Genomic DNA, 21,922 nt, shown 5'->3' with positions numbered 1-21,922 from the left:
CAAACAAGGTGGCTCTTATTAATAACTACAACTTGAAAAAGATAGTGAACATTAGCCTTACTACCAAAGTTAAAATTGTAAAGCTAACATTTTCAGTTGCAAACTTTAAGAAGCAAAACACCTTAAGCAAGTCAACTATGTATTGAAGTCACCACAGTCATGTTATCAAACCAATTCCAAATAGTGTTGTACAGCTGTGTATGAACTGCTGTTATCTTACAAAAACAAAAAAAAATCTAAGAGAAATTATCAAAATCCAGAGAAATAAACATTTTGTGGATATGTATGTTTTGATCGGTCCAGCATTTGCTCTGGTATTATAATCAGGTTGATCAAGAGTTTGAAATTTACTTTGGGAAACTTGAACATACTGATTTGCACACATTGTTTGATCTTATGCAGTGTTTTAATAAAAAGTACATGGCTAATCATTTTGGTACAAGATTAGATATTCGAACAAAACAAGCATCATTTAACGTTGGCTTTAACATAAATGGCAGCAAATCATTTATTTCACCAATTATTGGGAAGTTCCATTCCTGAAACACCTGAAGATAATTATTGAAATGTTGTGAATGAAAAAGAATTTCAGAGGGAAACTCACTCACGGGATAACAGTCTAATATATTTCAAGAAATACGAAACAAAACTATGTAAATAGAAGACAAAAGATGGAAACATATCTAAAAAATATATCAAATCAATGATTACACTTAAATGCATACATACCCAACCAAAACTGTTTAGTTAGTCAAGGCACACATATAACATTCCTTCTTTATCATATTGCTTTTATTATGTAAGTTAGAGTGTTATAAGTAACATGATTAAAAGAAAGGTTTATTTAAACTCAGTCATTTCCTCATTATAAAAACTGAAGCTTGGTAAGAAAACTAAAATACATGAAATTATTTTTAACATCATTTCATTCAAATGAAAATTGGTTTTCAGACAGGGCATTCAAGAAATCCTTTTTCTAACTGTTCCCTATACTTTTGTCTTGCTGGATGCTCCTCAGATGGTCGAAAATGGGCTTTCCAACATGGCTCACCAGCAAACAGTCTAATGACTTTTGCATAATTCTGTAAATGAATGAGAAAAGGTTTTAAAGGCAACATTCAAGATAAAAAATTAACTATAGGTCTAACTTCTAATCACAATTGTGAATTTTGAAGATGTATTTTGTTGTATTTAAGATAAAATGTCATTAAAACAAGTACATAAACACACAATTTTATGGTGGATGTTATAAAATGGATTTAGAAGTAGGTTTCAATTGCCTTCATGAAAGTTTAACAACAAAAATTATAACTGAATGAAGATTAGAATGAATTCATAGATAATATGTACCTTTTCTCAGTTTCTTTTCTGCTAACTATATTGTATATTTCATATATGAAGGTAGCTAATGGCATAATTATGATTGCTATATAGGTACTTTAGACTTGTTGCAATGGATATCATAATGAGAAACACAACAAGCACTTTATTAAAGCAGATCTTATAACAAAAGTTACGTTAATGGAATGAAAGAAGTAAATTTATTAATGATTTAAAATCAGCCTATGGAAAATGAAAAAAACATTTACCTTTAGTGTAAAATAACCACGATCTGATGAGTCAATCCAGATGCAATATATTAATTTAAAACCACAACTGTTAAACACTGCATATACAAATACGTGTTGCTTCTTCATAGGTTCATAGATAAATTAGTGGAATTTTAATCGTGCCTTTAATATGGAACATTTTATTTGAAACAAAGTTTTTATCATTGGCTCAAAGCTGTCTAACATTTAATATACTGCTGCTTTACAATAATACACCTCAATAAATAATTTCCCAATTTTCTAATTAATTAGTAAACAAGGTAGCCATACAAGATAACCACTTTTATTGCTCATTGGTAAAAGGGTTAGGTAAGAAGAGGTAATATCAAGACACACGGTGTATCATGTGACTGAGAAAACCTGCAGGACACGCTGTGTTATTAATGAGTGATACAAACACTTTCTGTAGCTTGGACTGTGGTAACCTAAACTATCAAACATTAAATTTCAAAGCAATCCATTAACAAAAGACACAAGATATAAAATGTCCAATTTTAATCAAATTTATTCACACCTTTCTTCTTCACACTAAAACATACACAAGTTTTATTTAATTTTAAAAACAGAACTTTAATGGATTGTTTTCAAATCTGGTTCACTGATTCATCTTTATATCCTAAAATTCAGTATCAAAAGTTGTGTTAGATACAAGTCACATGTGCAAATTTACCAAACAAAACTGCCTAAATTGACAAACTTTTGCACACATGTAAGCAGAAACTTGCCCAACCTATTGGTTTAAACTTTTTACTACAGCTTCATCTTATAGTAAAAGTGGGTAATTTTGTTATCTTTGCCACAATACAACTGATTTACAGCAACAAAATGATACAGTGAAAGTATGTGCAGATATACGAGTTAGACAAGGCAAACTAGACTACCAGTTTCTAATTCAAGTTTTCAAAAGAATCATAGAGGTGGATGGTTAATATTTTCCAACTACTAAATACAAATTTGCTAAATGTTATGAAGTTCTTTTCATTAAAGAACATGTAGTATTGTATATTAGCTTGGACAACTGGTGTAAATAATAATGTTTGGTATGGTTGTTCCAAGTGCATGATGACAAACTGTTAACCTACTTTTATAGTAACACCATGGAATGAAGTTATTGAGTCAATTTTCTTTTTAAAACAACCCTAATATTTTAAACAGATCTGGTTAGTTCTATAAAGTATAGGTCTGTTATGAATAATAAGGTTGCAATCTTACAGGTAATAATGTAGGTTACTATCAAGTATCACTTTCTTGCTTGCTGTGGTTTCTTGATATGTACTGGCAAAAAGTCATGATTTCCAATAAGAAATGTTACACATTTTATTTCACCCATCATTAATGCCCCAAATTGAACACAAACCAGAACCTGGATAACTGAATGAACATTTGCTTCAAGATTCTTATCAGCACTATAAGTGTAGCTATCAATTTGGTCAGCAATTTTGAGTTCATTTCTTTAAGTGGTCACCTCAATCCTCTTTTAACTGCACTTTTTTTTTTCACACCAAAGATGTTTTAGATTAGATGCATACAATGAAAGTCGTAGTACATAACAAAGCAAGCTTAGACAAAGTGTAACAGGTGGGTTAGTAGGTGTAATTGTTAGTTTCAACTTATAAGTTACATGTTAATTTATTTCAAATCCAGGTTATGCAGTTGTAGGTTAAGCATACAAGTCACAAAATCAAAAAAAATTTGTGTGCAAAGTAAAGAACCTTATTAAAAAGGTAGTCGTAATACAACAAACCACATTTTAAATTATTGAGCAATTCTTCTAAAAAGATTCCAAATCTTGAAATAATCAAAATTGAAAATTATTAAAACTTTGTTCTGCATACTAATAATTTCATTAATAAGACATTGTATTCACTATACTGAACAGGTTATCTGTTGAAGTAATACGAAAAATTCCTTCAGGCATAGTTTCTCTTATACTAGTGGTTCACAAACTTTAATATCTTGAGAACGCCTTACATTAAAATGCCAAATCTTTCACCTTCCCTCCTAAAAATTAATGTTTTCCAGTAATTTTCTATCTTACTTGAGTACAAGTTATAAAAACAGTAATCTTGGACATATGAAATTAGTTTTTCTTACAACACTTTTATTATACACTATTTATTATTAAAGTATGAAAACTACACTATTCCAATATTTTGCTTTCATAACTTGCATCACTTCGATTTAATTTATTTAAATTAAATAGATTAGCAAACTATTTAGCCATAACAGGCTACACTTTCAAATGCTTTTCACAGTATAACAGAGATAAGAATAATTTGTATTGTCAAAGTACATTCTAAAGTAACTGAACCTGCAAGCAATTACTTCAATTTAAAGGAGAGTTATATAGAGTTCTTGATGTAACTGTGGTAACCCACAGTGTAACATAAATTAATCTACTGCAGATTGTGCAATAAGAAACAGATTAGAGAAAAATAACATCAACCAAGTTTTAATGTAGTTGAACTAGCTTTGTGTGAACTTTTGATGGAAAAGAGAACTACTGAAAGCTTTATATACAATTGTATTAACTTGCAGAGTAACCTAAATGTACTTATCACTGATTATATTGTGATAACAGAAGAAAAAGAGAATTATTTGGTTTTAGAAACATATGCAATATCCTATAATGTAAATAATATTTGTCCATACATTAGATTTATTTTAAATATATTATTTTCAAACATGTGGATTGTGTGCTGTCCATTTATTGTTCTAATTAATTTATTGCTCCCAAGTCACAAACACCTACTGTAAAAGAATTAAACCCACATATTCATAATTTGAGAGAAACAAGACCAAACTGTTTGTTTCTTAAAAATATGCATTAGTCAGATTGAAAATAATTTCTCTAGTTGTATGTTTTTTTAAATAGATGGCAAAACAACAAGCATTCTTCAAATGTATCTTCACTCCCAAAGAGTACAGGCATTTACAACTTAGATACATTAGCAGCATTAGTTGATTCATCCAACCATATAGCATCCTGCAAACTATTCATAGACCAATGAAACTTTCTGTTTGAGTATGTGGTTTTGAAGCTTTTGCTGCTCTGAAGCTCATTCGATAACACACTTCAAGTGCATTTGCATCTTAATTACTTGGTGTGGATACAAAAAATGGAAATGCAATTTTTCCATTTAACTAATTTTTGTTTCAGAAACTTAACAGTAATGTCACGTTGAGTTGTATAATCACCTAGTTAAAGTGGCACTGAAGTAGGCAACAAGTTTGAAACTGCTGTTTGTTATAACATCACCACAAATAATGTACCAAGATCACCAATGCATGTACAGCCATTTTATATAATTGTCAGTATATTTTCTTTACTTAATAAGTGACTTTCTAGGATCATCTTGGTCATTTAACTTTCATTTTTCACACTTTGGACCTGATTAAACACTGACTGTTCATTTTCTTAGGTCTTTACATTTTCCACTTCTAGTCACTTTTTCATTATTGGGTGTAAAACACTTCCAGTAACAAAATTACCGAGAACACTAACAAGAACAAATATGTAAATGAGAACTTTCACTTCCTTTGTAATGACATAAAAATCAATGATATCGGGTATATATTAGTACATCATTATTTTCATATATTATTTATTATCATATAAAAACAGTCAATGTTCTCTGAAAGTTTCTGATCATCATCTGTTTCTTTCCTTGTGTTTGAGCTAATCCAAGTCAGTTTAGTCCTATTAGATCTAACCATGAATTTTACTCAATAGTTAATGTCCCTCTTGTCATATTTTGTTGCAAAAATAAAAGTACTGGATATAACTGTTTTGTATCTGATAAGAAAGTGCCACAAGTTTGGAGCTTCAGAAAAATAAAATCCTTAAGTTGGAATCAAGACTTTGAATACTTCATGTGCAAAGTGACTTTCATAAGAAATATAAAAATACTGTTTATTTTCTCACCTATCATTTGCAATACTCTCTAGAATATCCTAAGTTAAAGATTTTTTAAAGTAAATATTTCTATTTTATTTTCCATTTTCTCTAACAACACTAGCTATCTATTATCAAGACACCCTGTAATGAAATGTTTAAAATTATGCACATACCTTTTAGCTCTTCAAAAGAAGTCTTCTGGAAACCAATCCCCCCCCCCAATTTAACTTAATTTATTTTAAATTTTACTTTCCAATTCTTTGTCTTTGTTATTTGTAGCAATATGTCAGCTGGTTAACACAGGACTTTGTTATCGTTGTCACTATACAGTAACACTCACAGAGGCTTTTCACAAACACTTCGTATGTGAATGACACCATCTTGTTTATACACTTTTACAATTCACACAACAAGTTAAACTTATAAATTTCATTAAACCTTTCACATATGATTTTTAAAACACAATCTATAAAAAGTAACAAATACAATTTAATTGTCACTTTAACTGTAGCATGTTTTGGTAAGAAACCATCACGAGAGCTGTAGTTGATCACACAAACAGTACTAATGGCAGTTACACGTACACTGAAGAAAACTGTGCACCAATTTTAGATTAAACATTGATGGATTATAGTGTAAAATGAAATCTCTTTAATGCCTATTTACACTTGTGTCTATTAACTATACATACATTTTAGATCTCAAGGCAAGATACAGATTGCAGCCATGGCAACCATTTAGGAAACTTTATAGCAGTTTCCCAGACAAAGCAGTTAAAAACTTTAGACAATACATGTCAAGTAGTTCAAGTACACACTTTACAACTACATATTCATGTACACTGACAGCTAAACTAGTTAAGAGTTAAACCACTGCTAATGTCATAATTTTTCACAGCACATATACCATGAGAAAACAAACTTGTTTGTTTTCTTTTAAAGGTTTCTTCTCAAAAATGCATTTAACACAGCAATGGATTGTAAGAAAATTGATTTTAGTTGATGAAAAAGCTACAGCAATTGTGAAGCAAATAAGTGAATAACTGCAAAACAACGTTTTCACTAAAAATTGACATCACATCTTGTATGAATAGATCTGTTCTAGCCATTAATGCCAAAGTCATGAACTACCACCATATTTAATACTCACATTAAGTGAGAAAGACATTTTACATCAGTAAATGAAGTTTCAATTAAATCTAATTGTGTGCATTTATTCCAGTATCTGATAATTAACAAAATACTCAGTTGATGTGGTAGGTTCACCAGATGCCACTAACATCTGTTATGTCATTAGATGTTACAATTAACTAATTATTTAGGATGTTTCTTAATTGCTAATGTCACAAGGAAATCTCAGACAAATTTTGTCCACAGCTTAGAGTTTAGCATTACTAAGTAGCATAGGAATATCCAATCAATTATCAAGGAGCAAATAAATCTTTTCAACTAAAATATGTGATTGAACAATGTACTTTCTACGTGATTATTTCATAATATTTTAAAAACTATCTTTATACTTACATTTGTATCAAGTGTAAAACGATGATAAATTCCTGCAGGAAGAATAAGCAAGTCCCCCTTTTCTGACTGAATCCTCACCCACTTGTCATCCTTATCTCTTACATCAAAATAACCACTACCATCCAAGAAGAATCGAACCTCTTCATCAGAGTGCAGATGTTCTTTGTAAAACATCTTTAACTGAAAACATATACCCAACGAAAATTTACTATTTTAAAATTTTAGTATTTGTAAAAGAACATGAGAAAACATGTCAGTTATAAATACTATTCATTAAACACTCAGTACAATTCCCTTTCACTACTAGTGAAGAATATCCTTATTAAATTTTTTATAGTTAACTATTGTACGTCAAAAATTCCAAAAGATACTGGTAAAAGATCAACAGCAAATTATGTAGATACTGTAGGCACATTTTTTTTTTTTTAATAATATTCCAAAAGGGTTAAAGATCAGATAACATTTCACATGTAAAAATAAGTTCTGAATATTTTTTATTTCATAGTTCTCTAGTTAAACACAAGTCTAATACAAAGCAAGCTTGAGTATAAATGTACTGAATTAATTGATATTTTAAAATAGTTTTAAACAGCTATTTCAGTATTAAAAGAAGGAACTAAAGGAAATCTTAAAGTTTTCAAGCGTGGTACTCACATAAGGAAAAATGGGAGTAAGAAGGAAGCCTATATTGTTAAATTACATTAAGCAATAGGCAAAGGACAGTTAGCTAATATTAGGTATTGGTTCTGCATTTTTTTTAATTTTTAAAATCACTAACTCGTGAACCTGAATATTATCAGTTCAGTACAGACACTGAAAGAAAAATACTAATCATGAGTTTCACACTGATAAGTTACTGATACCAATCTAGAAATACAGTAAAGGCTACTAAAAAGTTTATGATAGCATCTCAATGTTACATCAAAGTGCTGATTTTAAAGTAACAGTACAAGTGAAAAGGGAAATAGCACATGGAAAAAAAGATGCAGAAAGAGTTAAACACCACCTGCATAACAAATATAAAAAATGCAGAAAAATACAACCTTCTACCGATTTCTCGGTGCATTAACAACAATCCAACTAACAAGGGTAGGAAGAAAAACATGATTTGTACATTAAAAAAAAGGAGAGAAAAACAGAGAGAAATAAAATAAGCAGGAGTTTCTTCAGAATTAACTGGGAGACAAATTCTGCTCCTTCATTAAAGAATAAACCCAAAAATCAGGCTTGTTAACCAATGTAAGAAAAAGGCAAAGTTCCCATAAATTGAACATTAACATCACGTGGAAACTCAACTGGAACATCAAAAGGATGACACACCATTAGAAAACCTAAAAACAATACGATCTCTCTGCACAATCAAAAATGACAGCTCAAATATATTATTTTTGTTGCCAGGTATTTTAGATAACAATCCTAATATAACAATCCCATTAGAAAATAGGTTACTCTTTGTTTAACCCTTTTGCAAAGGGCTCTGTATAATATACAAATTTGTTTACATATTTGTACTATAACTTTCAATACTACACATTTATCTTCACAAAAGTTGGTACTCTTTTAACACAGATTACAGGTGGTGGAAGAAAGGACACAGAGAATGTTCAGTGTTCTTGTACATTTTACCCGTAGCTCATTGATGTGTAGTATAAAGGTCATCTTGCACTCAACAATAAGCCCCAAGAACTTTGTCTCAGGGACCACAGACAGTACAACTTCACTGGTATGGAGTTCAGAATCAGGGTGAATAACCCATTGGCAACAAAAGTGCATGCAAACAGTTTTAGAGAGAAAAGTTAAAGCCATTAGCTGTGGTCCACTTCAGCAAACAATTGAGGGCAGTCTGTAGCTCCTGCTCAAAATACTTCATGTTCGACAACTGACATGAGATGTGAAAGTCGTCGACAAAGAACCTGTTTGCAACAGTAAGAGGGAGTTGTTCAGTCATAGTATTAACTTTTATATTGAAACACAGCCCTGAAGGACTCCAAGTTCCTTCAGCAAGTCCATGTAGTCTGTTCTGAATGAAAAAACAGACATTTGCTCTAAAGGTTTGTCTGAAAGATGTAGTTTTAGAAAATGAGGTACAACAGGTGGTACAGATGATGAAGATTGCTACTCAGAATCTTCAAGACATGGTCTTTTAACTACACTGTTTTTAATTGGAGGATCCATCATAAAAAAAGGAAAATTTCAGTGCCCACTGACTCCCCCCCACCATGGTGCTCTACATGGGGATGCACTACAATGCCAAACAAGGACACTGCAGCAACACCAAGGTTTCACAAACACCAGCATCAGATACAGTGTTCACAACACCTGTTGAGTACATCCAACACTGGTACTTAGTTGACCGTAGCCCAAGTGGCATGTTAGGGTTGAATCCCTCAACCACCAGGATCCTTTCCTCCCCTTCACGGGTCACAACAAACATCAAACACGTGGGTGGATGTTTAGATCCCACAGGAAGTAAACTGAAAGAACAGAACATTCCCTGGGAGGTCCCACTCACTATGCGCAGGAATCCACACCAAAAAAGTGATTTCAAAAAACAAATAAAAAGGCATCACATATAACACCATAATAATCAAATTTTAACTGTGAGTCTGTTAAAACTTAAAACCACAAACAATTCTAACATAATAATTATGATGTCGCAGACAAGGATGAAAAACTGGAATGCACCAAACATGAATAGTTTTCAATCTCTAGAACTGTGATAAAACTTAAGTGTTTTATTCACATTTTTTCCTTTCTAATTTGATTTTTTTTTTTTTTAAATCAAAATAATCCTGAGTTGATACTAATTTGTCTCATTTCTTATTGCAAGAACCTAGTGACAAACCTTTTCCTCATAATCAGATAGTTTATCTGGTGACAGATGAACCCAATCTTCATAGTTATAACCTTTGATTTTTTTTAACTTTTCCAATTTTCCTTCTGCCTCATAGTTGTCAGCATCTAACTAACAAAAAAAAAAGGAGGCTAGATATATAAGAAAATAATTTTAAATAACTATACACAATACAGTATCTGATCATGACACACAGCTTTAGTAATGCAGAAGAAATGAATATGATGGAAGTGATAATGTAGTTTCTCCAAAATGTTTAAGAAAATTCTAGGATTACACGCAATAAAATTTCAGAAACAGAATGTAAGAAAAAAAAATTGTATAATCTTAAACAGATGAAATAGAGCATTCTTGTACAATAACTGTCCATACTATTGTTATATTCTCAAAAACAAAATGGGTAAAACTTCAGGTTTTTTTGGTTTATTATCATACAATTTTACTAAACACTGATTTATGAATTATCTTTTAAAGTTAAATGTTATAGATTACAATATTTTCTCAGGTTTAAAGAGAAAAACACATTAAATCCAAACATTTTATAATATTCATTGTAAAGTAGAAAAACCCTGAAAATACTTTAAGCATTTACTTATAGATTAGTTGGGTCATTCCATTAACTCATGTATATAATACATTTGATAAGCCAAAGCATGCAAACATACAAGAGTAAAAGATATATCTATCCCATCAGAAAAGATAGTCTTTTGGGTTGGACCAGTAAAATCAGGTCTAGGAAGAAAAAGTACATAGTTCCCACCACAACCTTTCCATTATCAAGTAGTAAGGAGTAGATTCAATAAAATATAGGAAAACTTCAAATTCCCACAAACCTGAATGACTAATTGAATAAAATATAGGAGGCTGACTCGTTGACATATTTCTCACTGGAATGAAGGTGTTAAGATATTATAGAACAATTTATATTATACTTCTGTCAGATGTTAGTAAATCAAATGTTAGTAAAAGTGACTAAGAAAAAATTTGTATTAAAAAAGGTACTGTATGTTGCATCAATAATCCATGGAACATAATACTGCTATACTTGAATAATAATAATTATATTACAACCAAAGTTATACTAACACTGTGAGGGTGTGTTACACTCACACAGCCTTCAATTTGAATTTAAATTTAGATTGTACAGTCACCCAAACTTACTTGATAATAAATAACTCCACAATTTTTATAAAGATCTTTAATGCTAATAAATTCAGGAGGATTTAAATGATGTTCTAGCTTCTGATCAGCACTGGAGTCGTCCATATACCATGCATTCACCATTATTTCCTTTAAAAGAAAATTATAAAAACTTACCAATATTGTGTTACACAGTGAATGAAAGTACAAAGGTGAAACTTTGACACATAGGCCACATAATAAAACAGAATAAAATAGTTACCGTTTTTAAGCCAATCAATCATACAAAAATTCCATATTTTAGGTGGCAATTTCAGACAAGAGAAAATCCAATAAACTCATCTTCAATGAAACAGAAATGTTTGGTGTTGCTGATATGATATACAAGTTCACCTGGTGTTTTTCCTTCCTTATTTTAAGGTTTCTGAATTTAATTATTCTAAGTAGGTGCAGTTAACTTGCTTCTATGCAACTTTATTCTTGTTCAACCTCTTGAGGCAACTCCTGATCTACCCATGGGTTGATTGATTGACTGATTGATTGATTGATTGATTTAGTGTTTATGGCACAAAGCAGCTAGGCTATCTGTGCCAAACGTACAGTAAAAAGGTGAAAATAAATTAAATGTTGTAAAATACATAAAAGGAAATGAAGGTAAAAACAAAACACCATTGAAAAACAGAAAAAGCATAAAACCAATGTTGACACCTAGTCTACAACGTTAAGAGAGAAAACAGAGTAAGAGAAGTTGTAAAGGACTTTCTCTAGCATAATGGTCATGATCATAACCCACCAGGAAGACTAACAGGTAAGTACAAGATCCACCATCAGTCACCTAAAGTTAGTCTTTCCAGTCCTGGTTCCAGGTTATGCATCATTATAGCCAGCACCAAAAGGTAAAGTAAGAAAAGTGTTAAAAGACATGCAGCAAAATTGTAATAACAACTCACCAGGACAATTAATGGGTAGTTCAAACAGATAGTTCAAACAGTCACCTGAAGTTAGCCTTTCCAGTCCTGGTGTTGAGTTATTTAATGTTCTGGCCATTTTCCAATGTCAAATTGAACTAAAGAGATTGAGACTCTGAAAAGGGACCACAATTAAAAAGGTGTAATAAATAAATACCAAACACTTAAATGAGGTTAAAAAGATTAATAGCCATTAAAAAACTAAAAACTTTATCAAGGTGGACAGTGTCACCATCACCAATAACACTGTCCAATGTTACAGACAAACCTTGGGACAGAACATGTTTAAAATAGTGCCTTCGTTGAGAGTCGTAACAATGGCAAGAAAGTAAAATGTGGCTTATAGTGATTTGAGTGTTACACAAACTACACACTGGTGCATCAGTTCCTGACAAAAGAAAACAATGAGTTAAAAAACTGTGATCAATGCATAGCCTAGTAAGAACAACTTCCTCCTTCCTAACCTTATGGAAGCTAGACGGCCAAAGCCCAATAAAGGGTTTCATTTGAAAAAGCTTATTGTCACGTTGTTCACTTCAAGTGGACTGCCAGCTGGCATGGAGCCGAGCTTTGAATACAGGACCACAGTCCATGTATGGAATAGACACAGTGGTGATAGTGCTAGAGCAGACAGATTTTGCTGCCGTATCTGCAAGCACATTCTCGTGAATACCCACTTGGCCTGGAATCCAGAAAAACTGGATAGAAGTATATGTTAATGAGAAATGGGCCAGTCTGTTTTCAATATCAGCAAGAATAGGGGTTGAGCCAATGTGAAGTGATTCCAAGGCCAGTAGAGAACTAAGTGAGTCAGTATAAATAGTGCAGTTGGAGTACTGCTCAGCTTCAATATGATCCAGGGCAAGAGATATGGCATACAGTTAAGCAGTGAACACAGAAGCTGTAGAGGGGATTCTATACACAACCACCAAACTGCAACAAAACATGGCAGAGCCCACTCAATTACCTGATATGGAACCATCCGTATAAATTGGACTGGAATGATTGTTCGAAAGATGTTCAGTAAATAAAAGATGATACTTCCAATCGGGAGTATCTGCCTTTTCCAGACAACTTAAAAGAAAGGTCACATTTGGGGCCTGTAATAAGCCATGGGGGGGGGGGTTGACCAGTGGATTCTGCAATGTTATCCAAAGACCCATTCATCCAATTGTGCCTGGATCCAAATGTCAAAAGGAGCAATAGCAGATTATCTGTTCTGAAAAAGTAAGGCCCACTGAGGAAGGAAAACACATCTCCAGGTGGGATGCTTTGGTAAGGAACGAAGTTTCAAAGAATACAGTAAGACAGTTGCAAAAGGCAAAGGTGCAGAGGAGGTTCGCGAGATTTTAAGTATAAGGTGTGAACTAAGGAAGTGCGGAAAGCCCCAGTGCAGAGTCGAAATCCTTTATGACGAATGGGATCCAGCATCTTTAAGGCCAAGGGTCTGGCAGAGCCATAGACCATTGATCCATAGTCGAGTTTTGAATAAATACAAGCATGATATATCTTTAACATAGAACATCGATCCACTCCCCAACTGGCAGTAGAGAGGACACGGAGGATGTTCAGCTGCTTTAAGTGTGGTATAAAGGTCAGCTTACGGTCAAAGATAAACCCCAAGAATGTGGTCTAGGGAACCACTGGCAGCAAAACTTCACAGATACGGGGTTCAGGATTAGGGTGAATACTCCATTGGCAGCAAAAGTGCATGCAAACAGTTTTAGAGAGAAAAATTAAAGCCGTTCACAGTAGTCCACTTCATTACATGATTGAGGGCAGTTTGTAGTTGCCACTCAATATATCTCATGTTCGACGACTGAGATGAGATGTGAAAGTCGTCGACATACAGCCCATTCGCAATAGTGAGAGAGAGTTGTTCAGTGATGGCATTTTTCTTTATACTGAAAAGTGTGACACTCAAAACACAGCCCTGAGGGACTTCAAGTTCCTGTACAAAAGAACGGGAAAGTTTTGAACCCACACGAACTTGGAATCTCCTGTTCATTAAAATTTTTTTAATAAACATGGGTAAATGGACACGTAACCCATGTGTATGGAGGTCTCACAAAACGCCATACCTCCATATTGTGTCATAAGCCTTCTCAATGTCAAAGAATATTGACACAAGATGTTGGCATTTGAGAAAGGCTTCTCTGATTGATGTTTCAAGTCGAATTAGGTGGTCTGTGGTGGAGTGCTGTCGTTGGAACCCACACTGGGTGGGCGAGAGGAGGTTGTTTGATTGGAGGAACCAAACAAGATGTGCATTAGCCATCCTCTCTAAGGTCTTACAAAGACAGCTTGTTAAAGTAATTGGATGGTAGTTTGAAGGAATCTTGGGATCTTTCCCAGGTTTAGAGAAAGGTAAGATAATAGCCTGGTGCCAGGCATCAGGAAAAACATTCTCGTGCCAGATCCGGTTAAAGATAATTAGAAGGACATCAAAAGAAGCAGGAGAGAGACAGTGCAGCATGTCATAGTGCACATCATCAGGTCCAACAGATGTACTGCCAGACTGATGAAAGGTCATTTTCAGTTCCACTAGTGTAAAGGGACAATTATAGTCAAAGAGACAGTTCGAAAGGAAAGAGGAGAATGCTCTGCCAGAGTCTTGATGGCCAAGAAGGTGGAGGAACAAGCAGATGTGCTAGATACCCGGCAAAAGCTTTCACCTAGATTATCGGCAATGCTCCGGACATCAGCTACCTCTTGACCAGAGAGTAAGATGGAGAGGGGGACAGAATTGTAGTGCCCATTGACCTTGAAACTAGTGGTAGAAGACATGCTATTTGTGAACTTTATCCAAGATTCCTTATGGCTTTGACATCTTACCCACCTAGCATGTGCACGGGCCCGTTGGAAAGCGACGAGGTTCGAAAGTGTAGGATATCTACAGAAAGTATCCCAGGCCCATTTTTGAGCCTTCCATACCAAGTGGCAAGCAGGATTCCACCATGGACGAGGATATTGTGGAAAACGTGTCAAGGTTTTAGGAATACACTGAACAGCTGCTTTTATAATACAGCCAGTTACTGCTGCCACACAGTCATTTATTGACGACTGATTCACAATGACAGGATCAAGTTCTGCGAGAGCAGTGAAAGTGGGCCAGTCTGCCCGATCCAGCTTCCACCAGGTCACACAGGTAGGGTGGCATCGACCACAGCCAGTCTCTCTCAAAAGTATAGGAAAATGATCACTGCTTAGTGGATTACTGTCAACCCTCCATGAAAAATGGGAGAATAGTGAAGGGGAGAAAACCGAGATCAACTGCAGTAAATTACTGACTAGATGCATGAAAATAAGTAAAAAAACCAGCACTGAAAACAAAAGGGTTGTGATCAGAGAGCATACACTCTTTGGAGCAACCAGTCCTATCAATATCAGCACTTCCCCCAGAAAGAAAAAGGGAGATGGCAACTGTTCAATGAGAGCATCAAGGCGTGATTGATCATATGTCTCTCCAGGTGACACGTAGAGAGAACAAACAGTGATGGTATGACCCAAGGAAACACGGATGGCTATGGTCTCCAAGGATGTGTTGAGTGACAAAGACTGGGTGGGCACATGCTGATCAATCAACAGTGCCACCCCTCCATGTACTTGTCCATCACACAGCCTGTCATTTCTGTACAGAGAAAGCTGCCAAATTGTAACTATCATCAGGTTTTAGAAATGTTTCTTCTAAGGAAAGACATACAGGATGGTAGGAAGCAATCAGTGTTTTGATATCATCCAGATGAGAATGTAAACCTCAACAGTTCCATTGTATCAAGGTGGCCATTTTTAATGATGGGTAGGCGAAGTAGCTGGAGAACCCTTCTGTTTATGACCACGTCTTTTTTCCTTACTGTCCTTAATCGGAGGAGGTCTATCAACCTCCATGGATCCTGCCCTGGGTCGATTGAGCAGGTCTTCATTGTTGGAAGAGGATTCCAATGACTGAGGACGTGAACAAGTGATTGTTTTGCATCATGGGGTGGGAGAAAAAGATGTATCAGAAGAAATGCCTGTATTTGAAACTGAAGGATGTGGATCTTGAGGTTTGTTGGAATCTATGGGAGGAACAGAGATGGGTGTAGAAGTCGATTCAACCTTTTTAACCATGGAGGTCAAAAGCCTTTTCATTTGTTTTGAAGACAATTCTCTTGGAGGCACAAAGATCTGTCTGCACTCCCACTGTAGTTGTGGAATGAAGTGCAGCAGCATATATCCGAGATGGAGTTGTGGACAGCAATTTCCGAGCCTCAGGATAACTAATGTTATGTATTGTTTTCAAACGCTGCACCTCTTTTTCCTCCAACTATTTTGGGCAAAAACGAAAGTAGGAAGAGTTGGAACCATTGCAGTTGACACAATGTGGGTCTGTGTGACACTCATAGGCATTGTGGTCCTTGCCACCACAACGAGCACATGTCAGGAAACCACGACACGATATCTTTGAGTGGCCGAACCGTTGACACTGGAAACATTGGAGAGGGTTTGGAATGTATAGCTGTACCCTGCAAATTAGATAACCTGCCTTGATGGTGGCAGGTGCACGTGATGAAGTAAATGTCAAAACGAGAGTATTTGTTGGCAGTGCAACTCCATCTTTGCGAGTGGAGATGCACCTCACTGCAGAAACTCCTTGGAGAGACCAGCGAGAATCTCCGACTCGGGCACATTCTTGAAATCCCTCTCAACAATAACTCCTCATGATGAATTCAAGGTAGCATGAAGGGTAACCTCAATAGGTACATCCCCAATTTCTTTGAATTCAAGAGGAGTTCACTGTGTTGGGATGTGGATGTTTCAACCAATATGTCTCCAGATCGAAGCTTCTTTACTGACTTGAGAGAGCCAGCAAGTCCCTCTAGTCCCTTCTGAATAAAAAAGGGGGACATTTGCCCTAAAGGTTTTTCTGAAAGAGAATGTAATATAAGAAAATGAGGTACATGTGTTACAGATCTTAAAGATTGCTGCTCAGAGTCTTCAAGACGTGGCCATTTACCTATTGGCTGTTTTGTCACTATTTTATTTAAATTTTTTTATTGAAGGGACCATAGGAAAAAAGGAAAATTTCAGTACCCACTGACCCCACCCACCATGGAGAACAGAACCTTCCCTGGGAGGTCCCCTCACTATGTACAGGAACCCACACCAAGGGGCTACCCATGGGAGGATGACTAACGCTTTGCATTGTGCAGGAGTGTCAATATCAGTGTTCTACAACAATACTTTGAACTTGTAATATCTTTTAAGTTTAAAGAAAAGTGACAAATCACATGGAATACAAGTCACTCTAGAAAAAATACATCAGTTACAAATTATGCAACATTATGATAAAACAGTCTGATGCAAGATCTTAACTGGTGCAAGATCTGTAAATCTGGTGAAAGCTATTATTTAGTGTAGTTTGGAGAAATAGAACAGCTCAGATAGATTAAAAATGTTCATCACCCAAAACAAGTACAAAAACTGTATGTATTATGCATGAATGTCACTTCATTTCCTTTTCACAACTGCATATATTATCAGAGAAATTTGATGGCACTGTAATAAATATCTCGTTCCAATCTCTCACTGTTCTGCAGACCTATCATACCATTTCAACAAAAATGTTTCAGGCAGGTACCTAATTGAAATGGCCAGTCTTCAGACAGGCTGTACCACATCTGATCTTTAGTTTGACAATCTGGCCCTAGACTCCACTGAACACTTGACCAAAACACAACTTTGGGACTGCAAGACAGTCATTGCCAAGCTGTGCTGAAGGTCTAACCCACTGACAAATTGAGCAATCCACAGCAAGACACAAAAAGAGTACCACAACAGAGAACTTGGCTTCTTATATATGCACTGTTTGCACAGCAAGACACTGATGTAACATTTTGAGTGTGAAACACTTTCACCTTTACCAAAACAGTTTCTATAACAATGCAGTACAAAACAGTAGCTTTGAACCAATCAGAAAAGTAAAAGAGAAACAATCCTATCCAGAAATATTCTGAGCTGAAGCTCAGCTGAGGGTTTACCACCCACTGGCACATCCATGCACTGTAATGCAACCATACTCGTATCCAGTGAATGGGCAGGGAGAATTCAGTCCACCCATGGTTTATTTGTAGTAGTATACACTGATGATTAGTCTGCCCAAACTCATCCTGTAAAAGGAAAGTACTTGCTTCACCTTTGGAGAGTTTATCACTTTTGTATGCGAGGTTCATACCTTTCTACGTAAGCAAGGCAGACATGGTTACTAGTTTAGATTGATGGCTCAGCAGGTACAGGAGAAACAATAACAGTTGGTGAACACTACTGCTACAACTCAGAGATATTAATGGAACCAAAGTCATACCTGACCACTAGTATAATGCAATGAATGGTTTATACCAAAATATTTGAGATTAAGCCTAGCTCATTCTCAGAGCTGGGTGGATCTTGATACATGCCTATCAGAATACAAAAGCGAGACACAGAATTCCTTTTTTGATACAGGAGTGGCCAGAACAATGTCACATCTCACAACATATCAGGAATTCTGAGCAAAATCCCTTCTCCAGATAGTCAACACAAACCACACTTCAGTAAAAGAATATAAAGATGTTCTTGGAAAGGTGCATCTCAGAAGATGTCTAAGAAGTATCACTTACAGTATGAAGGTATATATAGAAGACCTTAGATCTATTACCAGCATCTGTAGGGTGGATTTCTAATGTTTGTGAAACTTTTCAGTAGGATTTTGCTTGTGCAACTACTGAACTAATTTTGTTTGGTAGTTATTTAACACTGAACAGACTGCACTATTGTAAGAGGATGGAAAAGTCATAGTTCACTTGCATACACAAATGTTATTTCGAAGTTTTCTGTACACAAATTAGTGTGTTATTGCCAAGTAAAACACTTACAGAGTCCACAAAGAAATAAGTTGTTTCCTATACAAAATGTAACCAGCATTGGACTGGGAAGTTATCTAACTCAAGATAGATGAAGTCGTGGTTTATTCTGTAATTATGGATGATCGACTGTCCAGCAAACAGTAGCATTAATATTTTAGTATCATATACTGTCCTAAAGCAAGTTCTCAATTACCAACATATTTGAGACTACAAACAACCTAAAATCAATGCTATGTAACCTTGTAGATGAACATGTTGAAGATCAGTTACACAATAGTTACAGTTGGTATATTTCCTATTAAATAACTACCATGCAGGCTTCCCTGCAGTATTAAAGATGTAACTAGCAATGAGATACAGGGGGCATTTAAAAATGTGATCATTAAGCCTTCAGAAATTACTTGATCATCTCTACTAATGATTGTTAAAAACAAGGGCATTCCTAGTTCTATAATGACTTTATATGGATGCAAGTGACAACTTTCTCTTTCATGAACAGATGAACAACTCAATGTGTTGAAATGTTCACCATTTGTATGAACTATGCATTGCTGAAATTGATAATAAAGAAACTTCAGAAATCTGAATGATGATGAAACACTAGTTAACTGTAACAGCAGGAAGATTTAGTGATACAGTATCACCTGGGTCCACCACATGGAAATATTGATAGATTATCTTGCCCATAGGAAGTCTTTTCTTCTTTAAATATTAATACCCTGATGCTGCTACCTACAACATTCCTACTGTTTAAGGGCTAAAGCAGCAACAGCCCATGCAGTAGGAAATTTTACTTGATGAATGCCACAATTAAATCTTCAAGAGAAAATGAAGGACCTAGATCTAGCATGGGTACGAAACACATGCAGGTAGTAGTGAAAGGTTAAATTTTAATATTAAACACTAGCACGAAATTAACTAGATTATGTACTTCAAAAGTATACTTATTTTCAAATGGAAAAATAAAAATTCCTGATAAGGAATGAAATATATAAAGAGGATTAATAACTCAGTAACTTTAGATAAGTAACACGATTGCTGAAACTTTGTAGAATGGATGGCAACTGCCTGTTGTGGAGACACAAGTGTAGAGGACAATGTTTAAGAAGTCTTCTGCCTTTTGTTCTCACCTGAAGACTTTAATAAAATGTGAAAGAAGTCAGGATAATGACACAAATCATCACATAATAAGTCCTTATCTAAGGTTATCCTTGAACAAGTATATATATATATGGTCTTGAACTAATAAGTTAATATATCAGAAAGAGTTTGTTATGTAAGGAATGTGACCCAAAGTTCTATTTTAAGTAAGTTGTATCCACATGCTTCCTTCTACCATTCTATTAAGTCTGATATTATGAGCTTCTTGAATATAAGCTAGAGTAAAATTCATAGCTAGCAAGTCTGTACAGGAAGAGTTTAACTCTGATGAGAAAAACAGTTATCACAAGTTCAAGTCTTAGCTTTTCCATAAGCGAGATTTTAATGTAGTTAAAATTTAACTGCATTAACAAAACGAGTTAAGTTTTATAAGCCAAATAATTATTCTGTAACTTGGTGTTTCTAACAAACTGGGAAGTTCACCTGAATGTATACTCAAAATATAGAGTACACTTTTAAAGAGAATGAATACTGATGTTCTGTTACTTATATAAAGTCTCTGCCTTAATTGTTCTTATCATGTAAATTTACATACATATATTTATGCATTAACACATATAGGTTAACCAACAACAAATTGCAAGGAATAAAAAAAGTGTCAAGCTGAAGTAATAACAAGTACAAGTAAAACGTTTAGTGGCTTATAAGAACGATATGGTATAGCTACTGTACTAATCAACATACATAATGGGCATATTTGAAAATAAATGCAACTCAGAGGTAGCAGTTACAGCTCTGCTCGTACCTACAAACCAAGAAAGCACAACACAATTAATAAATACCATTCCCTTATCACCTGGTAAATTACATAATGTAGATTTCATACAATGCCACACATTGCGCGATATACAATCTATCCAAGATAGGAATTAAACCACAAATTTTAGAATTACTCGTTCATAAATCTACCCCTGACTTACGTATTAATTAGAAGAAAACATTACGTGTTTTCGAGGTAGTATATATTTCAGGTTATTCTGTTGTACAAAAAGTAGTTACACCTGTTTCAAAACATTAAGAGAAGCTACAAGATATACAATAACTGTGACTGACCTCAGATTTTAACCTGTAGAAAAATAAACTACTAAAACAATTCAGAAGATGAAAACTTTTACCACTATAAATAAACAAAAGATATTAATAACACTCCAAAATGGCGAACTTCGGCATAAATAACACGTGATACTTTCTACTTAAACATTAGGAAACACCTAATAACACCTACCGCTCAACTCCTAATATTAATATAGTGAAATATTATGTAAATTAGCTAGTCACATGAAGTGTAAACTCGTGGTCTAAACACTTTTAAAAAACGAATTATTGCGTACTGTTGTTCGATTTTGTTATTACTCTTAAGAAGAGGTTTGATGTTGGAATATTGTGTTTTTCTGAATTTGGTTTTTCTTTCTTCTGGCTATTTTTCCTAATTCCTTTATTTGTTGAAATTAAGAATATTAAAACTTATGTGATTAATATATATGTAAAAACGGCTGGTTTGGGTTGAGAAACTTTTTATGTACTTTTCTCAACCCAAACCAGCCGTTTTTACATATATATTTTTCTCTACAAGTGGGTTTTCTCGTCATCACTGATTATGTGATTAATGTTTCTACAAATCCTAACCAAAAACGGATTTATTGATTTATATATACATACAACTGTTTTATTTTGTTGATCTTAAAATTTTTTGTTCGACCGATGCTATAAAAAGTCAGAGTTAATAAGCAGTGAACGCAGATTAAAAATATACTTTGATACTATACTAGGAAATATGAAAATTAAATTCTAAAAGAAGCTGGTGAATTTAATGGAAGAAAACAGAGACATGTGTTGATACCGAGTATTGAATGATATTTATAGAAGGTGATGCTAATGATAGCA

The 21,922-nt window shown here is 34.4% G+C and overlaps 2 protein-coding genes across 6 annotated transcripts; both read right to left on the bottom strand.

Moving 5' to 3' along the window:
* Positions 1–604: 604 nt before the first annotated feature.
* Positions 605–21,249, bottom strand: Adi1 (acireductone dioxygenase 1). 5 transcript variants are annotated; one of them, XM_076503779.1, is made up of 6 exons: positions 21,092–21,236; positions 11,976–12,108; positions 11,047–11,175; positions 9,877–9,996; positions 7,032–7,211; positions 605–1,082 (listed from the first exon to the last, which is right to left on the bottom strand). In XM_076503779.1, the coding sequence occupies exons 3-6, from the start codon at positions 11,167–11,169 to the stop codon at positions 948–950; spliced, it is 558 nt and encodes a 185-aa protein (XP_076359894.1). In that variant the 5' UTR covers positions 11,170–11,175; positions 11,976–12,108; positions 21,092–21,236; the 3' UTR covers positions 605–947. The 5 variants fall into 5 exon arrangements, with proteins under 5 accessions (XP_076359894.1, XP_076359893.1, XP_076359896.1 ...); XM_076503778.1 differs by lacking the exon at positions 11,976–12,108 and having other exon boundaries at positions 21,092–21,249; XM_076503781.1 differs by lacking the exons at positions 11,047–11,175; positions 11,976–12,108 and adding an exon at positions 10,719–10,772 and having other exon boundaries at positions 9,877–9,992; positions 21,092–21,240.
* Positions 12,119–19,317, bottom strand: LOC143251561 (uncharacterized). The gene is made up of 3 exons (XM_076502833.1): positions 19,279–19,317; positions 13,293–13,625; positions 12,119–12,862 (listed from the first exon to the last, which is right to left on the bottom strand). The coding sequence occupies exons 1-3, from the start codon at positions 19,315–19,317 to the stop codon at positions 12,530–12,532; spliced, it is 705 nt and encodes a 234-aa protein (XP_076358948.1). The 3' UTR covers positions 12,119–12,529.
* Positions 21,250–21,922: the final 673 nt, after the last annotated feature.

Source organism: Tachypleus tridentatus, chromosome 6 (assembly GCF_004210375.1).
Source record: "Tachypleus tridentatus isolate NWPU-2018 chromosome 6, ASM421037v1, whole genome shotgun sequence".
Lineage (NCBI taxonomy): Eukaryota > Metazoa > Arthropoda > Merostomata > Xiphosura > Limulidae > Tachypleus > Tachypleus tridentatus.
The sequence above is the reverse complement of the archived record's forward strand: the minus strand, read 5'-3'. Positions and strand labels throughout refer to the sequence as shown.

What these genes read in the sequence shown, in the direction of transcription:
- LOC143251561 (XM_076502833.1), bottom strand. Translation starts at nt 19,317, where the DNA reads ATGCCCTTGTTTTTAACAATCATTAGTAGAGATGATCAA. An exon ending in TCATTAGTAGAGATGATCAA is followed by an intron (nt 13,626 to 19,278) that starts GTAATTTCTGAA and finishes GTGGTTCCCTAG; the next exon opens with ACCACATTCTTGGGGTTTAT. An exon ending in TTTTGCAACTGTCTTACTGT is followed by an intron (nt 12,863 to 13,292) that starts ATTCTTTGAAAC and finishes CTGTATGCCATA; the next exon opens with TCTCTTGCCCTGGATCATAT.
- Adi1 (XM_076503777.1), bottom strand. Translation starts at nt 12,072, where the DNA reads ATGGCCAGAACATTAAATAACTCAACACCAGGACTGGAAAGGCTAACT. An exon ending in ACTACCCATTAATTGTCCTG is followed by an intron (nt 10,773 to 11,975) that starts GTGAGTTGTTAT and finishes CCTTCATTCCAG; the next exon opens with TGAGAAATATGTCAACGAGT. An exon ending in GTTTTACACTTGATACAAAT is followed by an intron (nt 1,083 to 7,031) that starts GTAAGTATAAAG and finishes ATTCATTTACAG; the next exon opens with AATTATGCAAAAGTCATTAG.